The 13710-nt window shown below is 40.0% G+C and overlaps 1 protein-coding gene across 17 annotated transcripts in view; it reads left to right on the top strand.

The window, feature by feature from the left end:
* Window positions 1–13710, top strand: part of BCAS3 (BCAS3 microtubule associated cell migration factor) — a 372074-nt gene that overhangs the window by 196719 nt on the left and 161645 nt on the right. Inside the window, exon 24 of one of the 17 annotated variants that reach the window (XM_074890737.1) lies at window positions 1524–1602. The exons of the other annotated variants lie outside the window; for them this stretch is intronic. Coding sequence (XP_074746838.1) covers window positions 1524–1531 — 8 coding nt within the window. The 3' untranslated portion in view covers window positions 1532–1602. Of the gene's footprint in view, window positions 1–1523; window positions 1603–13710 lie in introns of those variants that run through there. 17 annotated transcript variants of the gene reach the window in all.

Genomic DNA, 13710 nt, shown 5'->3' with positions numbered 1-13710 from the left:
ACATCGCACAGTAGTTTTAAAGGAATCAGATGTGGGGAGATCATCATGCGCACAGACAACCTATGCAGATATTTTCCTTTTAAGATGGCATCTGTTTAGTTGTGTTTATAAATAACCTTTTAAAACAAAAGGAACAGACAAAATACTTTCCTCTTCCAGTGCAATAATATAGAAAGTGTCTTGGGAATGTGTTATCTTTGATCAATTTTCCTTTCTTCTTCTTTAAATTTCATTATATACTGATCTCTCTGTCCAGAAATTGTAGGACAGCAGCACTAGGTATCCATTACAAGTTGTGTTTCCTTGAATGTTTTCTAGTAGGAGGTAGACGTAAAATACACTGAATTAGTGAAAGCAAGCTCAGGGATGATAGTGCGTTTCCTCTTTATCGATAAAGTACGCTTTACACAGTGAGAACAATTTGTGTGCAAGAGGCTTTTAAATAATTTCTCCGAATGCCAGTCCTGCTAAGCCTAGAAGGTAGTGATGGTTCACTGACTTATTATTTTTATGTAGGCCGTTCTTCCTTGAGGCCACTAAGCCTTCAGGTTTCTCCAAGCCTTTAGTGGTCTGCACTTTGCTGTTATTCTTTCCCTGAGAGTGCTGATTAGTGACTTGCGGTATGGATGCTGATTTATCGCAGCCGAGAGTTGCCCCTTGGGGGCTGAGCAGAAACACTCATGAAGGAGCCCTGATTAAAAAGAGTGGTAATGAAGACAAATGTTTCAGAGGGAGTCAAGAGCAAACCAGGCCTTGGCATTCCCACTGCTCCTCTGAGCTTTTGGAGAGGAGGTAACAGTGGCCAAAGGAAATATTTCCCCCTTGTTGTTTATTTCTCATGGCACTGGAAAAATTTTTCTTTTCCTCCTGGGTGTTCTAACTCTCACTTGTTAACTGCTTTTCATGCAGGGTTGCAATTAACCCTTGGCAGATACTTACCATGTTCCCTTTATATTCACTCTATACATAAAGAAGTTTTTATGTTTTGACCTGTTAACCATTTTAAGATTCTTTAAACTTGACAGTTTCATCTAATTTCTCACGTCATTAAATCGTACTTTATTTTCCAACAGTCCATTCACATGAGGTTTGGTGTTTGTTTGATATCTTTAATCATCTTTTTTCCACACTGCCCTTTTTAATAAGGAAAAAGAATGACAAAAAGTAATGCTACAACCAAGTTTTAAATCAGAGAGAGGTCAGAAGGTTCCTATCTAGTGTTGGATACGTAACTAAAGATAGATTTCAAAAGCGTATTGGTAGGATCTAGATGGTCCAACACTTCTATTAACTAGGAATTCGAAACAAAAATATACATAATGATTTCACCCTATTGTAGTTTTTTTAATTGTGTGGGTTTTTTCATTTTTAAAGATCAGCATGGGCTATAATTAGCATATGAACTAAAAAGCTGAGTACATGGAAAAACATGCCCTGGCTTTATTGGTCTTTGCACTAGGCATGCAGGGATTAGGTAGGCCTACTAAAATCCATCCTAATCTCTGCAGTTACTTTCTTGTCAGGTTTGTGATCACATGAGGATGCTGTTGATGGAGAGAGGAGCTGTATCCCCTATAGAAGTGTTTACTAAAGCAGCAGTGACCTGCAGTAGCATGCCCAATGCACCTTTGCTCTCCGCGTCCTGACCAGGTGTGGCGCGGGAGGTGGTTCTGGACGGAGCTGGTATTGCTGCACGGGACTCTTCCTTGCGAGGTGCAAGACTTTGCACTTGGCCTTGTAGAGTTTCGCCAGGTTTTCTGTCAGCCTGTTCCTCCCAAGTCCCCCTGAGTGGCAGCCCTGCCCTGGAGCACTTTGACACATCCTCCCGATTGGGTGTCATCTCTAAACATGATGAGAGTGCACTTGGTTGCTTCTTCCGAGTCAGTGAAGAAGACATTAAAAGAGGACGGGTCCCAGGACAGCCCCTGTGGTGCTCTGCTTGCTACCAGGTAGAGTCTGACCTGTTAATCACTACTTGCTGAGCTTGATTGTGCCGAAATGCTAGACAAAACCAAAAGTGAAGTGCGGTTGGAAAACTGTGACTGTGATCTTGCATCTTGGACAAGTTAATTCCGACGAACACCACAGAGATGGGAGCGCTAGCGAATGTGGGAAGCGCTCCTGTGCCATCCTCGCTCTGCTAGCAGTTGTCTTTCCCTTCCATCAGGAAACAAGTAGAGAGCTGAACGCTTCCTGAGCACTGAGAATGCATGGATGGCCCTTTGCATTCAATGAGAATTTCAGAGTACGTACCAAATGTTAATTAATTTTCTCATGAAATATTATCTTATGCTTTGCTTTAGAATGATATTCTAACCTATCGTGCAGAAAGATTCTTTTCTTTATCACACTATTTTAGAAAAAAAACCAGTTCATCCAAGAAAAGAACAGGGAGAAGGGCTTTCTCTGATTGACTGGCCTTGTTCATGATGCACCTAAAAGGTCAAAGATTGTTTTGAGAAAGTATTTTAAAGGATGGGTCTGTGTTTTCTCTCTGTCTGAGAATCTACTTACAACTTCCACAGTAGTTCTTGCAGTGTTAAATAAACTTACTGTACTAGGACATGTAAGGCTACTATTTAATCAGCCTTATACTCCCAAAGTATTAGAATGTAAACATTTTCCAGCATTAGGTTTGAGAAAGAAAACAAAAATTAAGGTTCCTTAATATCATTTTGTCAAACTGAATTATTTTGTGTGGTAGTGACATAGAATGAAGCAACACTGGGGACTGTGCACTTCCCAATAGGTGGAAGATTGTATGTGATTTGGTGCCAGATTTTTAAAATAATTGCTCAACTGCTTGTCTTTGAAAATCCAAATGACATCGGCAACTTTGAAAACTGGCGGAGGCATCTCAAAGGCTTGTGAAATTCTAGAAGTAGCTTTTGAAAATTATTTTTGAAGATGCTGTTTTGTACATCTCAAAATTCCATCATTTTAGCCATGTGAACTTACCTAAATTTACTCCGTAGTTATGTAGAATTCAGGCAATGTTGATTACGTATTGCTAAGTGAAAAGTCATGCGGGTTTTTTGACATTAAAAATTGTTGAGTGTAAAGGGGAGCTACGTCGCGTTAGTAACAGTGTGTAGAGCATTAAAAGATCACAGCAACTGGTGTAAGTTTAGTGGCACCAGCCTTTGTCTCTGAGCCATTGCACTATTCAGAATTTTGGAAATTTTTGTTTTTAAATCTGATTAACTTGTGGGTGTTGGGGAGCTAGTTTGAGGCTGGCGTTGCTGCGCTAGTCAGATTGCATCACCATCAGCTGCCCACTAATTATCAGGAAATTTATAGCTGCATTAGGTAAATGTCACTTCACTGCAGTGGCCTGGAATAAGAGCGTTTTCTGCTCTGAATTAGCACCATCGGCACGTCTCGGTGAGAGTCTATTCGAGCAAGCTAAGGGCTTTATTTATGCACAAGCATATTAGGGTTTTAAGAAAGGGTAACTGAAAGATGTTGTATTGCTTTTTTGAACCGTAACATCTCTCCATCGTAAATGTGTGTTTATTTATTCATTAGGCATAATCACCTGTAAAGTGTTTAAAAATAATTTACTAATTCCAGAATGGCTAGATCTGCATTCAGTAACGTAATAGTCTGTGTATACTTAATCTGCAGGGACTCTTCAGAAAGATAATCCAGAACAAGGATTGCTTGGTCTGTGTTCCTTTTGGTGAAATTCTGTGTTAGGTGATGTAGCACTTCTGCAAATCTAAGCAACGATTCTCAAATGTGCCAGAATTAAATAATATCTCCTGGATTGATATTTCTGAGTTAGTCAGTAGAACAACAGCCTCTTTGACTGAGCTTTTGGGCAAATAGTTACCACTGTCTTTAAGTATGGAAGCAAGGGCACACCGTTGTCCATTCTGATGCACAAAGCTCTCTCGGAAAAAGCTGAAGGATCTCACATCCCTAAAGGGTCAAGATAGAAGAAACTTGAAGGTTAAAAAAAAAAAAAGTATACATAAAAAACCCCACCTTCATTCTTAATGCACTGGGAATAAGGTTCCTAACTCTTTCCAAAAGACCATCATGAAATTCATCATGCTTAGGAATGATGCCAGAATATCTGAAGAGTTTGCCACTATGAATTCTTTATAAATACCAGAGTGAATGATGGCTGCTGTTCTGTGAATGACAACATCTCAACAATTACAGCACACTGCGAAAATAGAAGGCCACTTAAGAAATGCTGACTAAATTCTAGACAAACTTATCCTTTACATCTGTTTTAAGGAACTAAATAGCTTTAGTGGTCCTCCTGCATTTTTCTACCATAAAATCAACTGTAAACTTCTGAATTTTTTTTTTTTTTTAAATCATACATGCTTGAGCTGTGCCTGGTATAAATTTTTCAGATAACTTCTAAATCCCTGATTTTTAGAAGACCATAAAGAGAATCTTTGGACTTTCGTTTACAGTGTTGTTTCCTTGCTTTGTAATAAATAACATGCAGAAGTGATGTTTAAGTGATGTTTCTGCTGGGTGATAACCTGAAATCATGTATATTTCATATTGGGTTTAGATATCCTCCCAAAATACTTCCTGAATTCTGTCTCCTTTCACAAATAACCCTATAAAGGAAGAAACCAAAATTGCAGGCAAAGCAGTACTTCTGTTCGCTGAGCCCCAGTGCACTTTCTCAATTTCTGGATGTTTACCTATGCAGGAAAGGCACCTACCACACGCTGCTATTATGTAGTAGATTCACTATAGTTAATTAGAAGGTAGAAGAGATTTAAAGAAAGTCGCTGTCCAGTATTAAGCACTTGGCTCCCCTTCTGTTTTTACTCTTGCTGCTTTTATGGTTCAAAGTGATAGAGAGATCAGACAAAGCTTTTGCATACTGTATTCAGTGGGCCTTTCTTCTGGGTTAGTAACACAAGCATTGGCACAGGCCAACTGAACCACTTACTTCAAAAGGATCTTTTTATTAGATAAGAGCAGATACTTACACATCGTAGTCAGAGGAATATAATTTTTACAAAAGACAATTTTGCCTGCAGGTCTGTTTCAAGGTTGTATTGAAGTTGCTTCCCTTTGTTCTTCATAAGATGCAAAAGCCCACAACCCCCCTTCTGCCATACCTCCCAGTTCCAGCATGCAAGTGAAGGACTGAAATTCTGGAAGTAAATTCAGTCTTAAACAGGTTTACTGCAGGCATTAAAACTGTCTTGTGAGAGAAGACTTCATCTCTTCCCCTGTGTAGTTAATGGTATAGAGTTCTTCCCTGTATGTTCAGCAGGAAAACAGTGATTGCTTTGGGCTTTTATATATAGTGTGTCTCAGTGTTTAATTACCTTGTCTTATGTGAGGGATGATTTTACTTGGGAATTTTAAATTTGACTTGGGTGGAGCAAGATCAAACCATAAAAGCAGACATTGACGGGCTGTACCTTGTAAGCAGCTTTATGTTAACGTGCTGAACACAGTTCCGATGATCCACGTTACTTACTGAAAAGTCTGTCTTGCTCGTGGTGTGCAGGGCTCCAACAAGCAGCCGGGGGAAACTCTGTTCTCCTCTGCAAGGCTGTATTTATCTGTTTGTATACAATACCTTGGTTATTGTAGGGAAACTTTATTTGACTTCCCGTTGCACCAGCTGGATGCTAAGGGTAGGGAAGAACTGAGTGTGAATCTGCTGTTTCTCCGAGCCATTAATGCCAGACTTGTCAAAGTTTTACCTGAGTGCTGGGTGCAAAAGTAGTTATTTTTACTGGCTGGAAAAGTTCATGGCAAAGTTGAAAATGGGTATCTTCAGTCATATACATCCCAAAATACTTGTTTTTTTTGCTGAAGATATTTCATCATTTAAAGCCAGTATTTGGAAGGGCTGTGAAGCCTTTACATGAAAGGACTAAAGAGCTGAAATAAATAACACCAAAGGATATAAGGTAGAGTCCACTGGAAATACAAAGTATTGTTACTGTGTCTATCTATATCCAAACATACCTGCCTGCGTGTCTCTTTCCAGTTTGCATTGCTTGCCTTTGGAAAGTTTGCTTTGGAAGCAACAAATGCACCTCCCTGTTTAGTAAATAGGTACCATTTGGATAATTTGAGCTCAGCAAAGGCTAAATTGCTTCTTTTCAATCTTGATAGATCTCCACCAAACCTTGGCAAAACTAATTGTGTCAATCCTCCAGCCTCTGCAATAAGCTGACAAGCCAAGCAGAGGTTTACAGCAGCTGCTGGCTCTGTTCCTTCAGCATCAACTGAGTTTTTGGGCCTTTGTTTAGCCATTAGCAATATAGATTGTGAGAAGATAAGACCCTGATGAAACAGAAATGTGTTAAGGTGTGTGCCTGTAGAACACAGAGTTTTTAAAATTACCTCTAGAAACAAGTTTTAAATCTCTCCCTCAGATTTTATAGTATGTTAGGGGTTCACAGTGACATTTAGCTTTGTTCCCAGTGGGAGAATAGTCAGCAAAGCCTAGATTGCCATTGCCAAAAGTCACCGTTCCCTGGCTCTAGTGATGACTTGTCCGAGGGGGCTTTTACCCTCTAGGTTCTCCCTCACTGTAGCTCTGAGCTTGGCCCATCTGTGGGCTGCATTCATATTCTTTGTAAACCAAGATCGTTCTCTGTTCCAGAAGTTAAAACATTCCTGAGATGGCAAACAGCTTAGAAGGTTTGCTTCAAAAGATGCCTAATTAGTCTGTATATTTATAGCATTCATTGTAAATGCCGGTCTCCAGGGAAACAGGTAAGCACAAGGCAAGTGCTGGGAGAGGGAGACGGTGGCTTCCGCGCAGATATAGGAAGGGTCTAAGCCTCGGAGTCCGTTCAGTCCGTGGTTCTGCTGCTGGTTAGTATTTTGGAAGCTGGGCAGGTTGCTTTCCTGGAATGCAGAAGTGTGCTGCGTATGTCCGTGTAACAATCAGTGGAGGGCTTCTCATCTGCGATAGTAAATTAATAAACAGCCAGACTGTTCTTGCATAAAACTTTTATACTAGTGCTTTTCTATAAGAAATGACCTTATATAATTGGGTACATTACAGTAGTATGAATTTATAATAAATATATATATATAATGGGGCATTTGGATATTGCATGATTTAAAATCTCGTGATGTTCTAATTTGGAAGTGTTCTGACAAACGCTGCCTGGGTAAAAGACACTTTTTCCCCTAAATTTAACCTGAGCTTTTTGCGAATGTGTTATTACTTTGATGTAAACAGAATACAGAATGGATAAAATAACTCCTCATAGAAAACAAACGCGTTTTTGATGATGGTGATTTATTGCTAGCTTTTACCATGTTTCGTATAGAGCTGATCAGAATTAAACATGGTGCTTTAAAAATACTTTATACAGAGTTCCCAGAACATACATAATTTTGAGCAACTTTACTGACAATTGCTTTTTTATGGGCCTTGATGGAAGCAAATGACAATCTTCGCATTCCCTGGAGGAGCATCTATCTTTACAGACAGAGCCACTGTTGTGATTTTTTTCATGATCTCAGTACAATCTCATAATTTTGGACTAGTCAGAACGGTTGAGGTGTGCAGTGCAGGGACGTGGCAGCTGTCCTCTGGGAGGGCTTGTGACGTTGGAGTCGAGCTCCTGTCTTACACGGTTTGCGTTGGACACGGGAGCCCAATTTCAACGTGGTCTTTAGGACAGCTGCTCCCAGTCTGGCATCCTCCCACCCCAGGGCCCTGCTGGGGTGAGCCCCAGTATGTTGCTTCCCTGCCCAGCTCTTAAATCCTCATTAACTGGCTTGACAACCTGAAAGCAAGACACAGGATGCTTGTATTTGGTTGAAGTGTTGGGCACTGGTGAGCTGGTTTGAAAGGAGAGAGCCAACATTTCAGCAAGTGTCACAGCCACTTTCTTTTTTCGGAAGGCTGGTGCTGGAGCAGTTCCTACTCCACACAGCAGCTTGTTGAATGCAAATAATGAATGTTAATCCAGCCTCATTGTTCCAGGGTCAAACACTAAAAAAAAAGAAATCAGTGAGGGCGACAGTGTGGTAAATCATGTTTGTTTGCCTGACGTGTATTAGGTTGGGTTTTGCCTTTTTTTTTTTTTTGAGCTATCATTTTAGCGTGTGCTTTTCATTCTCTTGTAGAGTGTGTGTAAGAGAGCAGGCATTCCAGCTGAGTTTGCTCTTCCTTGTGAGGTGAGGACTTTTGTCCTCTATTTGTTGTTATGCAATCTTGTGCTGATTTCAGTGATGAAGTAAAGGGGGGGGGGGGGGGGGGGAATTGTCTGCCAATATGACTGTGATATTTGGATGATTTATCTCATTCCTCTTCTGGGTAACCTAACTTTGACATTATTCGTGAACTCCAAGCCTTGCTTGCGTTGTTCTTGCTAGTAGAAAACATAGCAAGGATGTAGTGGGTAATTGAACCCAGATGCACCGAAGGCTGCTCAGCCAGACTGTTATTTTAGCCTACACTAGTAGGTTTTTTAATACGAGTTTGACCTTACTTTGAAACATTCTCAAAATACCGTACTTTAATATCAATTTATACACTCTTGCTTTAAGATGGGGTAGAGTCATTCGAAAAAGTAATGAAACACTTTCTACCTGTTAATGTAGGAGATACAGAAAGAGTTTTGGAGTTAATTTATGTATCTAAGGAACAAGTTTTACGTGCTGCCTTTCTAATTGGAGCGTTACCGTGTGCCTGCAGTTGGGATCGTTATTACCATCAGGGAAAACGTATCTGTCAGCTTTAAGTGTGCCGGCTGTATGTGCCTGCCTCTGCAGCAAGGAGGCACGCTTGGCAGAAAGGCTTTAGGTACAGAGTGATACGAAGATTTGCCAACAGTCCATTTCAGTAAGTTATTAAGCAAGAGTTTAATAGGCATGGTACATATTCATCTTAATTATTTTTAATGGAAGGTAAATGTTTAGTGTATGTGTTCTGTGAGGTTAAGCTGCATTAGTTGAACAGCTTAGAAATGCATTCTTGATTTAAAAAATAATAAAAAAAAACCCCAAACATGTTTCACTGCCAGAATGGTAGTTTGATTTTGACATACATGTAATGTACTTTCCATATCCACGCTGTGTTTTTCTAAAGGAGGAGCTGCTAATAGCAGTACAGAGCAGAGCCGTGCTTCCCTCCTCAATACATGCTTTGTCAGTAACAACTGAGCACAAAAAATCTTATGTATAATTAAATTTCCTGTGAAGATAGCATACTTTTTTCTGCTTAAACAGAACTGTTTCTCATTCCTTATTGCTCTGGTCAGGTGGAACCAAGGTTGCTACCTTTCTAATATGCCTGTCTAATTATTCTTCGTTACATGATGGCAGGCAGTTGAAGTTTTGTGGCTACACATCAACAGCTTGAAGTGAAGTAATAAAGAAATAAGGTTTTGTGGTAGATCTTGAAACTGAATAATTGATTATTTTTTTTAATTTCACTCTAGGGTTAATTCTTTCAACTGCTCTTGGTGAAGGGGTATTTAAGGGATATTGAAAGCGAGTGGGTTGAGGTTATTTTAAATTCTTCTTAAGGTGTTGCTGTACACACTCGACGTCGGTTCAGCTGAAGTGGTGCTGCCATTAGTTTCAAACTGATTGCTTCATGTAAAAACCAAAGATTTAATCAGACTGATGGTGGCAAACTGCATTAAACCTGTTTGGCTTTGGGCAGTGTGGCTTAAAATATAGAAAGCGAGAAATTAAAAATGGTTTAGTGTTTTTCTTTCTGTTCTCTTATCAGAAATGTTCATTCAGACTCTAACAACTGTTAGAACATGATAACAACTTCAGGCCAGCTGTCAAATGTTTACCATTATCAAACCTCTCCCTAGGGTAAGATGCGACTTTGGCTCGCCTCACCGGCAGTAATTTAATTTTTCCTTCGTTCTGACTCGGAAATGGCAGCATTTTTCAAAGCTTCCTCCCACTGATGGCTGAAATTTTCCTTGTGAAATGATTTCCACCAGTCTTGAATCTTTCTTGCTTCTGCCGTCTTCACCTTTACTGATGGTTCTGCAACTCATCACCAGCTATGCAAACTGACAGTTCACATCCTGGGGCAGCAGCCGGGTCTGGCCTGCAGAAAGGAGCAGCCTGACCAAATTTACGCTCACAAGATCTCTTAATTCACAAAAGCATTTGCTCTAGTTCCTGCTCTCTGCTGCAGGGGCTTTTGGGGGGGCGAGCAGGAGAGCGTTCGGAGGGGAGAGAGGCACTCTTCACACTCTGCTGAGTACACAGGCTTTCGAGATGAAAAACAGACGGAAAGAGACATTTCCAGCCATCTTGCTGATCTATGCAGGGGTTCACTGAACTGTGCAACATAGCACCAGACCCATGTATCATTTAATGTGCTAATTTCTTCTTTCTTCTTTTTTTTTTTTCTTTGAGTGAAGGAGTTTTTCATTTTGTTGACAAGCATATTAAAATTAAAAGTGGAAACAGTTAAAAGAGAGCCTAAAATGTAAACTCAATACCCACCGGTTACTTCCTCCTTTGACATGTAGAGCTATGGCGAGATCTGCTTAGTTTTGAAAAGCCTCTGACAAATGAGAATAGTCAGAATAAGTTTTCTATTTGGTCTGAACTGCACGTAACATCATGATTTTTTTTTTTTCCTCCCTCACAAGCTGAAACATATGCCATATGCTTGCCCAAATGTTTCCCCTTCTTGCACTGCAAGACAGATATGAAACTTTTGTTGCATTCTTTTCCTAGACAAATATTTTGTTCCTTCTCCCTTACAGCCACTCCTTCCCACCCAGGGCAGTTTGCAGCCAGAGAAAAGTGATGCTCCCCCGTAGCCCCACTGCAGCGCAGCCATTAGCACAGCCGGGGTGTGAGCGCGCAGTAGCAAAAGGTCATTCAAACACTTTTTGGGTATTCTTTGGCTCTTGGTTGGAACCTTCGCCTAAGAATAACCCATTTTACATTTTTGTGATTACTTTGGAGAAAAAGTGTGCAATAATACCAGGATGAAAATGGAGGGTTGAACAACATTCCAAGTAACTTGATCGCACTCATGTAGTATTTGCTTTGGTACTTTCCTATCATTAGCTATCCAGTTGCTTAAGGAGCAGCTGCACAGTCTGATAAATTAATATATGTTGGTAGTCAAAAGTTTAGACAGAAGGAAAAGTTAACTTAGTTTGTACTAACATAGATCCTGATCGTGCTAACTGGTATTCTAATTGAAGGTGGAGGAATTTTTAGCTCTTTTCATGTGTGAAGTAGTTCTGTCTCTCAGTAATGGTGGAGTTTCACAAAATATATATATATATATTACATATTTCTAATGGCATCTCGTGTCCTTAGCGTTAACTCTACTTGTATTTTCTGTTTTCTGAGCTTTTAGGCATTGTGAGAAATATATGAGAGATTTGCAAACAGGGGCAAGGAGGGGTCAGATGTATCAAATACGTGGATTCCAGCAAGCACAGTCCCCTGCCTTAGAAATGTGGATTAACAGGAGCACAAAGTAGTGGTAACTAGTCAGGATATTTGTCATCTTAATAAACTGACAAAATGGAAAAATAAACATGAATCTTATCAGTCTGCATTTTTGTTCGGGATGAAAGTGTTTGAAGAAAAATCATAAAGGAATCCATGGTAGCTCAAGGAGGTTAAACTCAACAGTTGTTTCCTTTGAAGTGTCTGACCATGAGGTTAATTGCCAAAACTGCTTGTGGAAAAGGTGGTAACAATTTAACAAGACTGTACAACTGCAGGGACTCAGATGAGTATCAGGTGTTTGCAGATGGGGTTGGTTTTTTTTTTTTTGCCTAACAGGAAAAGGGGAGAAAAAACCAGAATGAGAACCAGGGGACAGAGCGGGAGAAGAAAAGCCCGACTAAGCAGCCAATAATTCCTTGTTTGCTTTGCCAATGAGGCTGTAATTGGCCGGGAGGTTAATCGCAGCCCGGGGATTGGCGGGCGGCCGCGCTCGCTCCGCGCTCGCTCCACGCTCTCAGAAAGGAGATGGCAATTATTAGAGCTTTCACGTCCCTTCTTTAGGCTCACGACGACTCTGATTTATTAATCCCAGTAAGACTGCTGTGAGGAGTTTACAGTTCAGGGCACGGGTTTTGTATTTCTGCTGCTCAGAGTCAAGCGTGTTCCGGAATTTATTTTTTCCAGCTCTGGATCAGTAGGTTCATTTGTCCCTTTCTGAAACTGCCACACTTCTAAATCTTTCTTAATTTAGTGGGAACAAAGTCTTTAAACGCAGAATTCCCTGAAGCCCTCCAGAAACCCAATTAGGTCAATGCAATATCATAATTGAAAAGCTGAAATCCTTTACCATTACTCACACTGGGTAAACAGAGATGCAAAAGTGTGATAGAAACAGAAGAAATTCTTTTAATGTTGCTTTTCACTTCTAGAGGGAGACCCTTTATAATTTTAACAATACCATCAGGGTACTGCAATTTTGACATCCCTTCTCAGAATTCAGCAGTGGTTTTTTCCATTGTTATATTTTATATCTGTAGCAATATGTGGAACTCGGAAAATGTGTACAAAGTACAGCTTCTTTTAAGCTTTTTTTCCTGTAGGCAAAGAGTTGGCAATGCCTGAAAACAATGAGAAAGAATCTTTAAATAGTTTACTAAACTCTTTTGAACCTCAAAGTTTATGACAGAAAGCTTGCTCGCCAGTCACTAATCCCTATTTACATAGATTTCTCTCTGTCAGATATCCTTAATGAACTGCAAGTTTTATTAACAGCAACTCAGTATTTTTATGGCTCAATGCTCAACTGAGCAACCAGCAAAACTTTGAAACCTTTCTACTACAACACAATTTATTTGCTCAACTGTAAAGCCAAAGCAGCAGCCTGAACCCTAAATTTAATGCATGCTGTAATTTTTCATGTCTTGTTTTGCTGTTTTTATATTGTGTATTAAAAGCAAAGCTTCTTTTGGGAAGAATCCTCCCTTTGCAGCAAACAAAACTCTGCACTCCAGCTGGAGCATCACGGTATGTTGCTGGCCACCATTCACAGCAGTCAGGAAATGTTGTGTGCTAATGTATATGATGTAATTCAAAAAATCACATCTCTTTAGTCTGGTAAAGAATCAGGAATTTGGGTCGTGATGGAATCACCCAAATAATGACACTGAAGGACGTTATTTAACCTATCGCTTACTTTTTATAAACAGAATTCATTAAATCACAAAGTCGGGCATCTACAGGAAGAGATTACAGCCAAAGGGCAAGGTATTTAGAAACCTCTAGTTTCATCCTTTCCTATGAGATCTGAATGAGAGAAAGAACTAAATTGGCTGCCAAACACCTATAAATCTGCTGTAGCTCTTGTCTGTCGTAAGCCATTTACATTTTTACGATTCGATTATGGCCCTTACACTGTTCCTATGCCAGCGATGTTTTACAGGTGGCAGGAACCCCAAGTCCAACCCTCCAGAAGGTACCTGCCAGTCTTGCTTTTTTTATATTTATATAACACCATTGCTATAGAGCATAATTCACACTTCTGAGAGGGGCAAAAGAACTCGGTTTACAGGTGTGATATCTCTCTAATACTGATTCAGGCTCTGCTCGTGAAGACAACAGCATGTTGAAAATATATGTTGCTTAATATAGACCGTCCTTTCTTATTTTTCAAATTAACGTGGTTTCTAATGGTTTCCAGGAGGTCAGTGTGACTCAGCAGACAGAAAAGCTTTGCTTTCGTTGGGATGCCAAGCAAGTCTCAGCTAGAGCAAAGAAGAGAAGTCAACTCTCATTCAG

This window comes from Strix uralensis, chromosome 20 (genome assembly GCF_047716275.1).
Source record: "Strix uralensis isolate ZFMK-TIS-50842 chromosome 20, bStrUra1, whole genome shotgun sequence".
In the NCBI taxonomy this organism is placed as follows: domain Eukaryota; kingdom Metazoa; phylum Chordata; class Aves; order Strigiformes; family Strigidae; genus Strix; species Strix uralensis.
The sequence above is the reverse complement of the archived record's forward strand: the minus strand, read 5'-3'. Positions and strand labels throughout refer to the sequence as shown.